Source organism: Hemiscyllium ocellatum, chromosome 3 (genome assembly GCF_020745735.1).
Source record: "Hemiscyllium ocellatum isolate sHemOce1 chromosome 3, sHemOce1.pat.X.cur, whole genome shotgun sequence".
In the NCBI taxonomy this organism is placed as follows: Eukaryota; Metazoa; Chordata; class Chondrichthyes; order Orectolobiformes; family Hemiscylliidae; genus Hemiscyllium; species Hemiscyllium ocellatum.
The window spans coordinates 107,137,650-107,156,450 of record NC_083403.1 but is presented as its reverse complement, the minus strand read 5'-3'; the positions used below and the strand labels follow the sequence as shown (position 1 = coordinate 107,156,450).

Here is an 18,801-nt window from a genome sequence, read left to right as displayed (position 1 = left end):
ATTGATTGACAAATGAGTACAAGATAAAATTAACAAACTTATTTAGCAACTTAGATTTGTAATGGCATAGAAACATAGGAACAGGAATTAGTTATTTAGCCTTTTAGGCCTGCTCACCCCAATTCAGATCCTGGGTAATCTACTTCCAACACCACATCCCTTTATATATAATCTCTCGAATTTAATGACTGAGCTTCCAAAGCCTTCTGTGGTGTAAAATTCCAAAGATTTGCCACCATTGGAGTGAAGGCATTCCTGCTCATCTCAGTCCTAAATGGCTTGCTTTTCTTGAGACTGTCATCTGATTCTACATCCCATAATCAGGGAAAAATCCTTTCTGCATCTATTGTGGGCCCTTTAAGAACTTGAAAAGTTGCTATGAAATCATTTAATTCTTTTAACGTCCAGGGAATACAGGCTCAGTCTTCTCAATCACTTCTCACAGAGCAGTCCCACCATCCAAGGAATCAGTCTGTTCAACCACTCTATGGCAAATATATCTCCCTTCAGGTTATTTATTCCTTACTGCACAGACTTCTGTGTGTGTTCTCAGTAGTGTTCCGTGTTATCAAAGCAAGTTATCTTTGTTCCTGAACTCAATCCTCTTAGAATAAACACTAACAGTTTTGCCATCCAAATTGCTTGCAGCACCTACATACAAGCTTACAGTAACTTATGAGCAAAGAATCATATCCCTTTTGATGTGCACTTTCCAATCACTCACCATTTTACGAAATACTTGTCGCATTTGTTCCTTTATCAGTGTGGTTAATTTCACATCATATTTCAAATCCATTGCTCTTGCCAACTCTCGCACGATGTTTCAATCCTGTTGAAGCCATTTTGCATCCACTTTGTACTTTTCACCAAGTTCAGTATCATCTGCAAACTTGAAAATATTAAATTAGTGCCATGCCCAAGTTGATGCTATAAATTAGGAATAGTCAGGGCCTGATAATGATTCTTGCAGTAACTCGCTGGCACATTCTGCCAATCTGAGGAATATTTCAGGTTATTCCTATTCTCTGCTTTCTTCACTAATCCTCATGCCAATATATTAACCCCAATCCCATGCAATTTAATTTTGTTGACTAATCTGTGTGGGATTTTAGGAAAAGCCTTCTGAAAATCCAAAAACACAATATTCACTGGTTTCCCCCTTATTGAATCTACTGGTAACATCCTCAAAAACTTCTAATCAGATTTGTCAAACTGGATTTCCGTTTCATAAATTCATGTTGACTCTGTCCAATTCGACAATTACTTTCTAAATATCCTGTTATCCCATCCTTTTTAACATTCTAGTATTTTCCCTTGTACTGACACCAGGTTAACACATCTGCCCCTCTGTTTTCTCTCTCCTTTATTTTGTAAACAGTAGGGTTACATCTACAGCCTTCTAATCTGGAGGCAATATTACAAAATTAAAATAATTTTTAAAGATCTTCACAATCCATGCATTTTTCTGTAGCTATCTCTTCTAGCACTTTAGGTGTAGGTCATCGAATCCTGGGGTTTTATCAACTTTGTCTCAATTTCTCCAAAATTATTTTTTTAATAACCTTAATTTCTTTCAGTTCCACACTCACTAGACACTTAGACCATAATTATTTCAGAGACCTCTTATGTCTTCTTTGAGGACAGACACAAAGTACTTAACTTCTCTGCCATTTCTCGATTTCTTATTATAAATTCTCCAGTTCTTATCTGTAGTGCACTAACGCTTTCCTTAAACATACTTATGGAAGCTTTATAATCAGTTTTATGTTTCTTATTCATTGTCTTTTTAATTTCTTGGTCCATTTTAAAAATTCAACCTAGTTCTCCCAATTCCCAGGCTTCAAAATTCCTGGCAACTTTCTAAGTCTCCTCCTTTGATCTAAGAAAATATTTAATAATTCTTGTTAGCCATGGCGCTCGCTTTTTCTGATAGGTTTTTCTTTCAACGAATATATGTTTTTGAAAGCTAGGCATTAGTTCTTTAAATATTAGCTATTGCCCTATCTACCATCAAACCTTAGAACATAGAACAATACAGCGCAGAACAGGCCCTTCTGCCCTCAATGTTGCGCCAACCTGTGAACTATTCTCAGCTCGTCCTCTACACTATCCCATCATCATCCATGTGCTTATCTAAGGATTGTTTAAATCTCCCTAACGTGGCTGAGTTGACTACATTAGCAGGTAGGGCATTCCACGCCCTGACCACTCTCTATGTAAAGAATCTGACTCTGATATCTGTCTTAAATCTATCATCCCTCAATTTGTAGTTATGTCCCCTCATACAAACTGACCTCATCATCCTCTGAAAAAGACTTTCACTGTCTACCGTATTTAATCCTCTGATCATCTTGTATGTCTCTATCAAATCCCCTCATAGCCTTCTTCTTTCCAATGAGAACAGACCCAAGTGTCTCAGCCTTTCCTCATAAGACCTTCCCTCCAGACAAGGCAACATCCTGGTAAATCTCCTCTGCACCTTTTCCAATGCTTCCACATTCTTCCTGAAATATGGCGACTAGAACTGTACACAATATTCCAAGTGTGACCACACTATTTTGTATAGTTGCAGCATGATATCGCGGGTCCGTAACTCAATCCCTCTTCGAATGAAACCTAACACACCGTATGCCTTCTTAACAGCACTATCAACCTGGGTGGCAACTTTCAGGGATCTATGTACATGGACTCCAAGATCCCTCTGCACATCCACACTACCAAGAATCTTTCCATTGACCCAACACTCTGCCTTCCTGTTATTTTTCCAAAAGTGCATCTCCTCACATTTAACTGCATTGAACTCCATTTGCCGCATCTCAGCCCAATTCTGCAGTTTATCTAAGTCCCCCTGCAACCTGTAACATTCTTCCAAACTGTCCACTAGTCCACCAACTTTAGTGTCGTCTGCAAATTTACTACTTCATCCACCTGCATCCTGCCTGCATCCAAGTCGTTTATAAAAATGACAAACAGTAATGATCCCAAAACAGATTCTTGTGGCAATTTATTTACATGTATTTTTCCAAATCTAATAGAAGCAACTTATACCTCTTAACTTTATAATTGCCTTTGTTTAGATATGAAACCTTTGTTTCAGATCAAATTTATTAGGTTTGAAAATTTTGGCATTCAGTCATACAATGGTTAGTATTCCTGAAAGATTCTTTTACAACAAGTTGGTTCTTTCTTGTTGCATAAAGCAGATTGAAAATAACCTGTGCCATAGTTGGTTCCTCAACTTAATTACTTTCGAAAATTACTTCAAACACATTCTAGAACATTTTCCTCCACACCACTGGTGCTCATTAAATTTACAGAATATAAATTTAGATTGAAGTATTATTTCCCATAACCAGCTCTGTTTTTATTCACTGAATTTCCCTCTTGGGTTCCCATCGCCCCGACAAACTAGATTAAACTCTTCTCAAAAGCATTCTTCTCTCAAGGATAATAGCCCTGGGAGCTAATGTAATAACCAAGCCTCAATGTATACACTATAGATCACATCTACACAATAATTGAACCCTGTCCCCAGAAATCTAGAGCCCTCTGTCCTGCACCTTCTTTTCAACCATGTGTTCATTTGCTGAATCTTCCTACTACATTCCCTGGCTCATAATACATGGGAGCAATCCTGTGATAACTCCCTTCAGGTGCCACTTTCCAGTGTCTTGCCTAGTTTTCTAAATTCTACTTTTAGGACCTCATCCATATTTCTACCCTATCCAGATGTTTAGGAAGTTTAGAACTTAGTGGTCAAGTTTTTACAGCTAGAGACACTTCCTACATGTGATCTTCTAGCCTTCATGAAGTATCCACGTAGCACAGGATGTACCTTCCACAGAACTGAGCTGTCCTGCCATGCTTTAAGACTTCTTTTGGGCTATTTGCTCTAAATTAGAAATGAGAAATCAGCAAGTAAAATTATTCGCCAATAAATTTCAATTAATCTGCCTTGATCTTTGGCCTATCTTTGGGCCCTTCTCACTGCTGTTCCTCTAAGTGATGCTACTGTCTGTTGCTGGGTCCTCCTCTTACCTGCTCCTCTCAGTCATGTTTGATTAATTTCCTAGAATAATTAATTTCCTAGAATAATGCAATCAATGTATAAAGAAGAAGAAGAGAATATGTTGCGTTGTATACACAATTTTTTACAAAGGCTGTCAATAAACTACTCAGTAAAGATATTTTGAAAATTAAAGTTCATATATAAAACATAAGAGAGGGATGGTAAGGCGTCAGAAGGTTGAGAGTGGAGGTGGGTGTATGCTTTTCGGTCTGTTAGTTTACCTATTGGAATTACTGTTTTTCATTTAAACAAGCAAATGGTTTGGTCTTAAGCAAAAAAATACACATAACGTAAGTTTGTTGATATCAAATTATGGAATGGCAAACTGCGTCAAGACTGTAGAAAGACCCGGAGAGGTTAATGGAGTGGGCAGAAAATTAATAGATTCAGTGCAATTCTGGGAAGGGTACAATGCTATATTTGGGAGGAGAGGAGTACATGTAAACCAGTAAGACACTTACAAGTAGATAAAGAATTGTATAGACAGACCTTTTAAATGCCTCACTCATCTGCCTCACTCACAAGACGCCACGCTTTAAAATAAATGCTGTGCTTTTTTTGTCATGTTTCCTTGTGCCTTGACTATATTTAAGTTGTCTTCTGTGTTGACTTAGTTCTTCTGCTATGCTTGTCTATGCATCATCCCCTATTGTATCTCCACAATATCTCATCCCCTTGCTAAATCAGTTTAAGCCATCATCAGCTGCATTAGCAATATCCCACCACAAGGGTATAGTTCCTGTTCCTGTTCAAAATGTAATTTCTCTGTCTTGCATAGATCCCATGTTCCTCAAATGCACCCAGTAATCCAGGAAGCTAAAATCTTTCCTCTTGCTCCAACTCTTCAATAATGCATTCATCTGTTGTATCTGTCCACTCCTGTATTGATGAGCATGTGGCTTCAGGAGTAATTCAGAGATTACAATCTTTTGGAGTCCTGCTTTTTAAATCTGCTTAGCTCCCTAAAGTCTTGTTACCAGACCTCATCCCTCTTCCTACCTATGTCATTGGTACCAATGTGAACAAGCATCTGACTGTTCACTTTTCCCTTCAGTATGCCTCACAGTTGTTCAATGATACCTTTGACCCAGCCCCAGGGAGGCAACACACCATTCTGGAGTGATGCCTGTGGGCACAGCAATATCAGTCTGTATTGCTCATTATTGAATCTCTTACCACTATTGTTCACTATCTCGTTCTGTTCTCCCTTGTGCAGTTGGGCTTTGGCTGCACTCCCCACTGTTTACAAACATAAGAAAAATCAGTTCTTGAGAGAGATGCACTCTGGCTGTCGTCTGATTAGTGGTCACTCGTTCCCTCTCACTGCACTTCATTAAGCTATGGGGATGGAACTCCATCTAAAACCATGTTTTACAAAACTTAGCCTCACGATTGCACTACTGTGCCTCCAGGTGACGCTCAGCCTCCAACTCTCAGCATGCAAATTGATCGAATCTGTGACAATTCTGCAGATTCAGTCATCCGGAGACTTCCACAAGCATCTAAGGCTTACTGCAGGCCATGCAACACACATGTATCATCTCCACTGTCACAGCTAGTCTAAAAATTATTTTCCCTGTGTTAACTTTAGATTAGATTTCCCCCAAGTGTAGAAACAGGCTCTTCGGCCCAACAAGTCCACACAGACCCTCCAAAGAGTAACCCACCCAGACCCATTTCCCTCTGACTAATACACCTAACACCTAACCTATGGGCAATTTAGCATGGCCAGTTCACCTGACCTGCACATTTTTGATAGTTTAAACTAATTTACTTCTCTCCTTATCCTACATTGACTTACTTTATATTACATTGTTATAAAACCATTTATTTCAGCTGTTTCTTAGTTAATCTCTTCTTTCAAATACAAGGATATATTTTTCTAATTTATGCTAATTTAAAGACAGTCCCAAACAGCAGTTTCTTATTAGCTGTGGTCCATCTGCCTCCTACTTGTTTAGGTGCTGATGACCATTTCCAATTGTAAGGGATAGGATTTATGAACATCTGGACAAAAATAATGTGATCAAGGATAGTCAGCATGGTTTTGTGAAGGGCAGGTCGTGCCTCACAAACCTTATTGAGTTCTTTGAGAAGGTGACCAAGGAAGTGGACGAGGGTAAAGCAGTAGAAGTGGTGTATATGGATTTTAGCAAGGCGTTCGATAAGGTACCCCATGGTAGGCTAATGCAAAAACTACGGAGGTATGGCATTGAGGGTGCATTAGAGGTTTGGATTAGGAATTGGCTGGCTGGAAGGAGACAGAGGGTAGAAGTTAATGGTATAGGTTCATCTTGGAGTGCAGTTACTAGCGGTGTTCCACAAGGATCTGTTTTGGGACCATTGCTGTTTGTCATTTTTATAAATGACCTAGAGGAGGGGCTTGAAAGCTGGGTGAGCAAGTTTGCAGATGACACGAAAGTCGGTGGAGTTGTGGACAGCGAAGAAGGATGTGGCAGGTTACAGCGGGATATAGATAAGTTGCAGAGCTGGGCAGAAAGGTGGCAAATGGAGTTCAATGTAGCTAAGTGTGAAGTCATTCACCTTGGTAGGAGTAACAGAAGATGGATTACTGGGCTAATGGTAGGCTACTTGGTAGTGTGGATGAGCAGAGGGATCTTGGTGTCCATGTACACAGATCTCTGAAAGTTGCCACCCAGATAAATAGTGCTGTGAAGAAGGCATATGGCGTATTGGCTTTTATTGGTAGAGGAATTGAGTTCCGGAGTCCTGAGGTCATGTTGCAGTTGTATAAGACTCTGGTGCGGCCTCATCTGGAGTATTGTGTGCAGTTTTGGTCGCCATACTATAGGAAGGACGTGGAGGCATTGGAACGAGTGCAGAGGAGGTTTACCAGGATGTTGTCTGGCATGGTAGGAAGATCGTATGAGGAAAGGCTGAGGCACTTGGGGCTGTTCTCATTGGAGAAAAGAAGGTTTAGGGGAGATTTGATAGAGGTGTACAAGATGATTAGGGGTTTAGATAGGGTTGACAGTGAGAATCTTTTTCCGCTAATGGAGTCAGCTGTTACTAGGGGACACAGCTTTAAATTAAGGGGTGGTAGGTATAGGACAGATGTTAGGGGTAGATTCTTTACTCAGCGGGTTGTGAGTTCATGGAATGCCCTGCCAGTAGCAGTGGTAGACTCTCCCTCTTTATGGTCATTTAAGCGGGCATTGGATAAGCATATGGAGGTTATTGGGCTAGTGTAGGTTAGGTAGGCTTTGGTCGGTGCAACATCGAGGGCCGAAGGGCCTGTACTGCGCTGTATTTTTCTATGTTCTATGTTGCTCCTCTCTGTCCTAGTTGCGATTGTATCTGGACCCACGTCTCTTCTGGGAATAGGGACAATGAGGAGAGCCAGTATAAATGACAGGATGTAATTTTAATGGAGGTGAAGAACAGAGCGATCTGTGGATGTTTATACCATAAAGTCAGCAATTTGGCAGGGAACATTGAGAAATTTGATTCTTAGCCTTAATAGAATTGTAATTGGTTAGATAACTGAAGGAGACCATTTGGCCAATAGTGTTTATGTCAGCTCTCTGAAGGAGCAATTTACGGAGTCCCATTCACTCACCTTGACCATACCAAACTATAATTTTTTTCTATTCAGAAAATGATATATTAGTAAAGGAATAGGATGCAAAAGTAATTGGACAGAATCTTTCCAGTTCATGAACTACAAGGGCATTGCTGGGAAAGTTGTGAAAATAGGATCAAATCAGCCAGAATAAGATTTTCAATGTCACAAGCAAGAAATCCCATTCTGTAACCAGGTGTTGAATGGTAAGACAAGAATGTTGCTAGAGAGTGCGGTAAGAGGCCAATTTATATCTATTTGTATGCATTAACAGCTTATTAATAGTTAATCTTCCCTCATTGATTTGCAGGTTCTCATTCTCCTGCATGCCAGATAGAAACTAGATGGCAACAATTCACAACATGACAATCAGAACATTTTGTGACTCCAGCTTGCCTCTTGCTCCTCCAGCCCTCCATTTTGGATAGCAGTCATTAACCATCTCAGGGCTGATTTCCTGGGCTGCAGCTGCATGCACCTCCTCATCCTAGGACGTTGTCATTGGAGACACACTCACCCCTCTGTTCCATGTGCAATATTGTCCTGTACCTCAGTGCTCTATTTTGGAGGATGATGGTAATTTTCATTGGAATACTGCTGATTGGGCATTTTGTGCACAGGAAGAGGCATCAAACCCATGGTTCTGCAATCACGGATACAGCCGGCCCGGTGTCAACCTTCATTTGAACTGGGTCACCATTTAACCAGTTATTTATGTTGCTTGGTTCTGATTTGGATGTTGCTGAGCAATTTAACTGTTCCATACCAGGTGAGCTTTCCAGTGTATGCACTCTCCTGGATTCCAGCCGATGAGTTCTCTTTCTCAGTTCAGACCCAGTGGCCCTCTTTGCTGTCTTGTTGCTGCTGGTATGCAGACTCTTCAGCGGCTTTGTTGGCCCAGATCCCGAAGAAAGTTTTAACCGTTTGGCTGTCACTTGGCTTTGCTTTGGGGTTTTGCTGTGGGCTGACCTATAGTCCCTCTGTTCAGGATATGTCCTGAGTGAAGCTCTGCAAATGTCTTCAGTCAAGGCCTGGGGACACAATGGCCCAGTGGTATTCTTAGTTAATCCAGAGACCCAGGTTCAAATCCTACCACGGTAGATGGAGTAATTTGAATTCAGTAAAATCTGGACGTAAGAGTCTAATGATGACCATGAATCCATGGTCGATTATTGGAAAAACCCATCTGGTTCACTAATGTCTTGAGGGAGAAATCTGCCATCTTTATCCTTACATCCCATCACCAAGTCACCCTTTATTAACACTTACATGGTACTTGACACTGGTCTGGCTAAGTCAGAGTGAGCTAGAGCCGTCACAATCCTATTTGTTTGTCAGCCGGGGCTCCCTGATTGCATGAGGTTAACCGTCCCAATCAGGAAGCTTATATTCTGTGAGGTCAACCTGACTGACCTTGTGACAGTCACAACAGCAGAGAAGATCATTCACCTTCTTTCTATACTGCTGGATGTTTCTCTGCACCATGGAAATATCGTTGCCATGGATGGTAACCTCAGGCCAGGCTGGCATGGTTTCCTATATCAGTCTGTCCATCAAACTTCCAGGTACTTGTTGGCAAAGTAGGTGCCAATTTTCCTGTGTCTGCCATTTCCTGGAAAATTCACATGAACCTTGCAGGACAGCTTCAGACCTGATACATTGCTGCGTTTTAAATATGCTGGCAACAGAAATCCCAGGAGGTCCCAGCAGTGTCAAGTACTTCTGCCTGTGGTGAGAAGGAAGATATGATGAGAAGACTGCTGTAGGGTCATACATAAGTAATGAGCCAAGTTTCAAAAACTAGTGTGATAAATCTCACTAGGCCTCAGAAGAAAATCCACCATGAAACTCTTAAATTGACATTTAGCTAATTTCTAATAAAATTCACTCTGTTATGTTAAATCTTTATAAAAGTCTAGATAGCTCTTTGCTGGATCAAGGATGATATGACCTTGGAGAGGCTACAAAAGGGACATTGATTAGAACGGTACTGAGATTGAGGGACTTCACTAATATGAAAGGATTGAATTACTGAGATTATTTGCTTTAAAACAGTGCGATTATGAAGGAGCTTTGGCAGTGGTGTTCAAAATTTTAAATAGTTTTATTAAGTTAAATGAGGGAAACTGTTTCCATTAGCAGAAGAGTCAGTAACTAGAGGACTTAAGATTCAAGGTAATTGGCAAAGGAATCAGAGCTGATATTTTTTACACGGCTTGTTGTTGCAATCTGGAATGCAGTGCCTGAATTAATGGTGGAAGCTGATTCACTAGTTCTTTCAGTACCATAAGACATAGGAGTGGAAGTAAGGCCATTCGGCCCATCGAGTCCATTCCGCCATTCAATCATGCGCACAGAATTGGGTAAATACTTTCTGGGAAAAAAAAATTACATGCTGATGGTGAAGTTGCAGCAAGTGGTATTGATGAAATAGCTCGACCAAAGAGCTGGTAGAGATATGATGAGCTGAATTATTTTGTTGTGTCCTATCACATTCTCTGATTAGAACATAGAATGACCTACTTTGGTATTTAAAAATCGCATTGTCAGTATTTGTAAAAAAAGAATACAGAATGGTATTAGGAAACAGGAAACATTGGCTCGAGGTACATAAATTCACTTGACATTTTTGATGGGTTCACTGGTACTTAATAGCTTTTTACACAGTTGTTTCCATTTGTGTAAATATGCATTGTGGATAAACTTTAGGAAGTCTCAGGAGAATGAGGCGGCAACCAATTGCAGGATTGACTACGAGATCCTTACAGCAGATATATAAGCTCACTTACTCTGGGTTGTCACATTAAGGTTAAGTAAACATACAATAATAGATATTTCTTGTTCCAAGAGTTTGCTAAGATGAGATGCCAAAAGCTGTAATCCTGGAGATGCAGGAAGCTATTCAACTTTAAGAAAGAATGATATTTTAGTAAGATGTATTGAAGTATGTATTGTATGTAATGGAACTGATGATCATCTCCATTAACCAAGGTCCTGAGACACATTTAAAGATATCTTTCAGGTTTTATATCACGGATCAAACAGAACAATAAATTTGACCACCTTAATAGCAGCAGTTATTAATATGGGTTTAGAATGGAAGGGAATGGTGATGTGGCTTCAATCTATAGCATGAAGAAGGTGTAAAACAAAAATTCGTGCATGTTTGTGTGAGCAGGTACTGCAGGAATGTGGTATTGGCACAGGAGATATATTTAAGGATCTTTGTCATGGGCCAGTGTTGACAAGTAAAACTGTGTAAATGCGAGTATAGATCATTCTGGTATAACGTGCATTTCATCAACACGATATGGCTATAATGTAAAAAACGAATCGTGAATGTTGTTTGTATAACGCAAACTTTCTGCTGAATGGGTACAGTGATTTTCTATAGTGGGCTTCTACAGCGCGATTTTATGTAGTGGTTTCTAGATTAGATTAGATTAGATTACTTACAGTGTGGAAACAGGCCCTTCGGCCCAACAAGTCCACACCAACCCGCCGAAGCGCAACCCACCCATACCCCTACATTTTACCCCTACCTAACACTACGGGCAATTTAGCATAGCCAATTCACCTGACCCGCACATCTTTGGACTGTGGGAGGAAACCCACGCAGACACGGGGAGAACGTGCAAACTCCACACAGTCAGTCGCCTGAGTCGGGAATTGAACCCGGGTCTCAGGCGCCGTGAGGCAGCAGTGCTAACCACTGTGCCACCCACAAACAGCGTAAGTTTCTGCAGTGGTCTCTAACAGCACGATTTTCCATAGAGCAAGGTTGCAGAGGAAAACGACTGTCACATTACAGCAGATCAAACTGTCGTAGTTCAGGGAGATCTGGCTCTTTGCCTTTGCCCACATCTGTGGAGTGATACCCCTCAAGCTCTATATATATATCGAGTTGTCTCTTTGCAGTGGAGAGATGCTAATAGCATTTTTACAGCAATTACCTCACGTATAGTTTGAGAGCAAAAACAACAAGTCATAAGTACTGAGCATGTAGTCAGAAAATGTAAAGAGAAATGTAATGTAGCAAAATGCTGCTGGGTATGTTCACCAGAAATGAATCGAAATTGGTGGTGAATTCAGTCCTGTGCAAAATTAGTTTTAAGGCAATTTTTTTCCCTGTGGCATCTTATAACCTCATGGGTGCATGTTGACCAAAGTTCAGGACCATGGAGGAATAACACAAAGGCACGATTTGGAGATGCCGGTGTTGGACCGGGTTGTACAAAGTTAAAAATCACACAAACAACATCAGGTTATAGTCCAACAGATTTAATTGGAAGCACTAGCTTTCGGAGTGCTGCTCCTTCATCATGTGGTTGTGGAGTACACGCTTGTATGGCAGAGATTGAGAGCAAAAGTTTATTTTGTGATGTAACTGAAATTATACATTGAAAAATGCCTTGATTGTTTGTTAAGACCCCTTTACACTCTCACACATACATACTACTCTTGCAGACACTCACAACCCTCTCTCTCTCTTTCCCCCTCCCCACCCCCACCACACCAACGGGTGAATTTGTACTTGCAGAGTTATATTGTACTTTGCTCAAATACAGCATGAATCTATGTAAGATTGTGTTAATTAAGTTTTTACATTAGAATGAGTCTAAACATTATGGCACAGACAGCAGCACACAGGGGCTAACACCTTTACTACAATATCTGGGCTGACACCAATTGTTAAAGTTCACTTGAGAATGTAACTTTTTCAAAAAGGTTTGCGATTTACATATGAAAGAAGTGAAACTAACATGGTCGTTCTAACAGATGAGAGACTTAACAAATAATCAAGGTATTTTTTCAGTGTATAATTTCAGTTACATCACACTGTAAACTTTTGTAAATTCTGTGTTTTACAATCATGTCCTCCACAACCACATGATGAAGAAGCAGCGCTCCGAAAGCTAGTGCTTCCAGTTAAAGCTGTTGGACTATAACCTGGTATTGTGTGATTTTTAACTTTGTACAAAGACATGAGTAATGGAGGAAATAAACAATGATATCATCATCCTAGGGTAAAGCCCTGCTTATTTATCTGAATGCAAACTAATGTAATCCAATATTCACAATAGTTCAGTAAAACCTTTTTAAAGCTCATTTCTATTCCCACCCAAAATAATTTACAAATGGAAGGAGTAAGAATAAGCCGTTCTCTAACTGTTATAGTTGGGGGAGAGATGCCTGGTATATCTAACATAGGGCTCATATTAACTAAACATGTGGATGAGTAGAACTTGCATAGCCTTGTGAAATATCAGGTTTACAGAGTGGCTCATCATTGGCTGGTAGTTACTAAATTATACATTTTCATCCAAATTTTTAATTTTGTTTTATTTGTTGTCTACATTAAATATTTCATTGAGAAATTATCTGGGAATGTCATTAATGAAGCAGCTTCAGGGAGACTCATACTTCTCACAGGACATAAATACATTGTTTTTCATGGTTGAGAGGGGCTTTGCGCAGACCCCATGCAAAATTAGAAACAATAAAATTCTAACTATTTCTTAAGGATTGCAAATTATGGACTTCCACAAACATACCTAGCAGCATTTTGCTACATCACATTTCTCTTTACATTTTCTGACTACATGCTCAGTACTTATGACTTGTTGTTTTTGCTCTCAAACTATACGTGAGGTAATTAGCAGTAAAAACACTATTAGCATCTCTCTACTGCAAAGAGACAAGTCAATATATATATAGTTTGAGGGGTATCACTCCACAGATGTGGGTCAAGGCAAAGAGCTAGACCTCCATGAACAACGACAGTTCGATCTGCTATAATGTGACAGTCAATTTCCTCTGCAACCTTGCTCAATGGAAAATCATGCTGTTAGAGACCACTGCAGACCACTTTAACAATCTTTTGTAATCTTGTCCACTTATGTAGAATGATCTAATAAGTAAGTACCACAATTTATCCCATGAGGATAAAAGATAAAAGGTTTTAAAACTCATTCACGACCAACTTAGGTCAGACCTCGTTCAGTGTGTCTGTATATTCCTCCTTGGAGTAAAAAGTGAGGTCTGCAGATGCTGGAGATCAGAGCTGAAAATGTGTTGCTGGTTAAAGTACAGCAGGTTAGGCAGCATCCAAGGAACAGGAAATGCGACGTTTCGGGCCAGAGCCCTTCATCAGGACGCAATGGGCTGCTGACAGTTATGCAAATTAACTGAGTTAAAATTAGGTATGAAACAGTATGAATTTATTTTGAAAAGTTGCTGCATTGTTGATGTGTATCTGTGCTGTAGCCTAGTTGTTGATCAATCTTGATGAAAGGTGTAAACTTAAAAAATGTAAGCCAAGGTTCCAAATTACTGCAAAAGCACAACTAATATATTGCTTTTAGTGAGGGTGGGCAACCAAAATCATGACTGATACCTATGTATTATAAGTTGTAGAACAATTATTTTTGCACAAGCTTAACATCTGGAGTTTTCCAAGCTCATTTGATATTTTGCAACATGAGCATAATACGATTGATGTATTATTTTGTCCAAAAGCTGAAAAAAATAAATCTACTAAATTTCTTGGGTGATAGCGCAAACTTTTTCAGTAAATATTTTTTCCTTTTAACTTGTGCAACATTCAAGTTAACGCTTTCAAAAATGGTTTGTCTTGCTGACATGTCGTTTCTTGGACCCCCGTCCCTGGTTTAGCTATAAATATAGGCCACATTACAGAACATACGGTTTCCTAGGTGTTCGAAGTAACTGGGAATATATAATGTTTGAAGAGGCGGAGTTTCACCCACAGTCTCTTAAAAGGCTGAATTTCTCATATTTCCATCTATTGTTATGTATGAATGTTCTTCAGTTGCTTCAGTGTTCTGTTGAAAACCATTATTTAAAATATTCAGCTGCTTGGTCTTTCTGTAAAATACTTCCTTTTTACATGGAGTATCTTTCCCAGAAGTGTTATCGACAAAACTATGAAAAGCTGACATCTTTAAAAGTGCTGACAATGCAAAGCAACAGCATAAACTTAAAGACCAGCACAATAGACTGAACCAGAGAGGGTAGACGGGTTTGGGTTAACACCTCAACCAGACAGATGGCATATTGGAGTCTCAACTGATCCAGTAATCATCACCAAAAAATTTGCTGCTTTTACTAGTTGGAAAGAAATGTGTCTAAAAATAGAGAAAGCATATTAATTGATTTATCTACGTGTGAAAATAATGAAAGAATTTTAGTTTTGGAGAAGGTTTTAACTGAATTGCAATAGTTAGAAACAGCACTAAACCTGTGCTGTTCAAACTTGGCTAACTAGATTTCTGTTTCTATACTCCCCTAGCTCTTAAGGAAGAGACACATAGGAAATGACATAGTCACAATTGTCTTTCAAGAGCCTGGAGCACTTCCTTTCACTCCTAGAAACATCAGATCCCACTTTCAACATGTTTTTGTCATTGTCAGAGTTCATAATCCATGCACAGAGAATGTCTGCTACAGGTAAGCACTCAACATCCACCTAGTTACTTTTGGTTCTGTTACTGAAGTGCTTTTGAACTCCTCTTTCATCTTCTGTATTTTTGCCGAATGGAACTTTTCTTCTGCTCATTGTCTTTGAAGTTGCAAATATTGGGTATGTATTCGGCTAAAAATGCTGCTTCACAATCAGCTGATCCCTCAGGAAATTAGCTGTGTTATTTCTAAGTGATCGGAAGATCCTCATTTCATCAATTGTTTCTTCCAAATCTCCTCATCGTGTTTGTTTTACAGCCATGAGCAAAATGACCTTGACTGCAGATCTCTCTACATCTATCATCATTATTGCTTTATACTTTGTTGAGTTGATTAGCCGCATCTTATTTGTCTAATATGATATATGCTGCCTTTACAGTTTTTGTTTCTTGCTTTGCAGAATTTTATCAATCAAGTTAGCCCAAACAGTAGTTAGCATTTCCTTTCGAGAATGTGGGGGTTTCAACCCTATTTGGAATTGAACGATTCGCCATAGATTCATACTTCAACTTCTGCTTCTGTCAATTATTTTGATCTCCATATTACTAAATATATAGATAGATAGATATTAGTATATAAAAGGATTGGAGAAGTGCAAAACTAATTTGACTAAGTTATGTATTGGAACACATTTACAAGCTGTTTCTCTTTCTCTGGCAGGAGAAAGCCATGAGATGACTTGACAGGTGTTTGATAGGATCAACATACAGAAGATGTTGTCATTTATGGGAAGACCAAAACTGGGGGCCTTGAATAAAATGAGTATTAATAGGTTCAACAGGGAATTCTGGGGAAACTTCTTTATTTAAGTGGTGAGAACATGGATTTCAAGAAGGGGTGGCTGAGGGATATGGTTGCATTTGACGGGCTGTGAGATAAACAAATCAGGGAGTGATGTATTGATAAAGCCAGTTGGATCAATTGGCCTGCTGCTGTGTTACAAATACTATGCAAAGTAATTTTGCTATTAGATGTCCAATATTTTACAATTTGAGCTAATAGCGTGCCCTTTTTTTTCCAATTAGACCAAGACTGGTCTACATGGCCAGACATTTGTCAAGAGTGTGGTGCTGGAAAAGCACAATAGATCAGGCAGCATCCGAGGAGCAGGAGAATCCTTGGAAGAGACTTCGCAGTTAAAATCAAGCAGGAGAAAATTAGGACTGCCAGACATTTGAGTGATGAAGCAAATTAATATTTCGCAGAGAAGAATTTAATGGTTTCTAAAGTAAAATGCATATCTCTGATAGTTGCAGGATTATACCATACCTGGGAGGTCTTGTAGTGCAGTGGGTTCTATCTTGATGGCCAAAAATGAGGCATTTATAATATGGCCAAACAGGTTGATTGTCAATCTGCATATCTTTCCAACATTCAGCAAATGGCAAATGTTAAGAGTGAGAGAGATTCCTATTCAGCCATTTGATGGAAAGAGAATTGCCATCTCTATTATTACTATCCAAAACTTCATGTAGAAATAAATGTTTTCACAGCAACTTGTAGTCCCTGCTCAAACTCAGTAGAAGCATTAGATTTCACAGAGCAAAGATTGTGAAGCAGCTCCAAACAGTCAGACGCACAGAAGATAAAGGAAGTAGATTCTATGAAACAGAATAAACTTTCCAAACAGGCAGTCTAAAAAAAAATTATGAATGGAGTTCAAGTAATTGAAGAAGACTGGAATATTCTAGGAAGAAATAAGTAAAATATGTTGCAACATAAAAATCATTGCAACGGTTAAGCCTGCAGCACCTACTAAAATTAACCCTCGTGGGTGCAGAGCAGGATGCCCATAATTCATACAGTTCTTTCTGGTCAGTCTGAATGACTTGATTTGGAGAAACTCGATGTAAGTTTGCTAAATTCACAGATGAGTTTAGACAAATGCTGCAGTAGCATAGGCATTGGATGAGGTTTATGGTAATATTTGCCAGTAAATAATGATAGTTGGCATTTAATACAGGTATAAAATAAAGCCTTTGCACTTGGATGAGCTGAAGCAATGATTATGCTTAATCGTCTTTCATGTAGTGTTGAATGAATTTAGATATCAAGTGAAAGAACTTTAATAATACAGCTTAGACTGAACTCTAACCATATCCAATTAATTTGGGGCAACAAGCAGCTGTTGACCTTTATATTGCCCAGTCAGCAGAATCTGAAGTAAATTTACTGATCCCATGAACTTGTGAATTGTGGTTGATATTAAGATGACTAGATTTTTAACCTACAGTCCTATTTAGCAGCAATAAACTTGCTTGTCCAAGCTTGATGCTCTGGCCAGTTACTCTTGGAACCATAAGAGTGCTAAACATGCTGCATAGAAGAACCACTAAGCTGATCTATAGAAACAAAATCCTGAGCGTTGAAAGGTGATAACTGAAAGAGAACTATATAGTTTATTCTTAGAACAGTTTCAAACTGAGCCATGACTGCAGAAAGGACAATGTGGGTACAAACTGACGTCAGGCAAGATCAGGACTGATGTGATTTGTATTTCTTAATGTCAAGAGTAAAACGTGTCTGAATTGACATTCTCAATACAGTCAGCAAAGCAAACTTCATGGAGTAACTCAAGGTGTTTAGATGTGCTGATGGTGGGGACACCAAGTTTCTATGAAGGGTGTGTTTTAATGGTCACGTGGCCTCTGTGCTGTGTATCTATTACTGACCATGGAGCAATGTATTATAAAGAGAGTTTTTCTCTTTGTGCTATATGCAATGAAATTCAAAGCCTATTTCAGATTTCACAACGCAGAGGAAAGTGTTCTCCTTCACTACTGCTATGAGGAACTGAGTCTCAATTTAGATTTGATTTCACGATACTTTGCATGTGTACATGATGTCCAGTTTGATCAGGTTGCTGAAAGCATACTTAATTCTATATATCTATGTTCTACTAATGGACCTTGTTGACCCATATCTGACTTCCTTACTTTGAAATGAATCTCGCCCAACTGAAACCTATTAACTTAGTTGCAAAGCATTTTTTAATCTTTGTTTTCAATGGTAATTGATTTTGTGTTAAATTAAATGGTCTTTAAAACTAATGTCTCCACTTATGAAAGGATACAGTCCATTTAGAATCAGCCATTATTCATTTTGCAGTAACAACATAACATCACTGCTAATGGTGAAAACGTGGTTTGGTAATATATTCTGAGCAGATACATTACCGAAAGTTCAATTTAAACATATTTGTGGGCCTAACTGACATCAGTTGGGATTCCTGGAAATATCTGTGATTCTATCCTGAAGTGGCTGTCTTATTGACCTGATTGGTTATCATTTCTCAACCAGTATAGTGCTAGGTTTAATTGTTATTTTAACAGTTTTTTAAAAGTCCAAATTCTTTTTCTGAAGTTGCATCCATTCAATATGTTAAAATTTAGCATGATTTTGTTGGCAGGTTTTCTATTCTTCACAAGCAAGAACAGGGATTTTAAAATATTGTGTTATATGCGCAAATGTTTCTTGGGAGTTTAGTTGAAAGTGTTCGTGATTCCCCATAATCTTTTCACCAACTCCAAGGCTTATTTCAGGAGCATGATGAAATATTTCCCCTTCAGCAACACTCAAATAGCTCATTGCCATCCAGAACAAAGCAAACTTCTTGACTGACCCTGATCCTCAACCTTAAACATTGACTCCCTCCATCACCTGGACT

At 39.1% G+C, this 18,801-nt stretch overlaps 1 protein-coding gene across 1 annotated transcript in view; it reads left to right on the top strand.

Moving 5' to 3' along the window:
- Positions 1 to 18,801, top strand: part of LOC132834023 (signal-induced proliferation-associated 1-like protein 2) — a 427,470-nt gene that overhangs the window by 117,707 nt on the left and 290,962 nt on the right. The window contains exon 6 of the mRNA XM_060852741.1: positions 14,965 to 15,122. Within this exon, the coding sequence (XP_060708724.1) occupies positions 14,965 to 15,122 (158 nt within the window). The remainder of the gene's footprint in view (positions 1 to 14,964; positions 15,123 to 18,801) is intronic.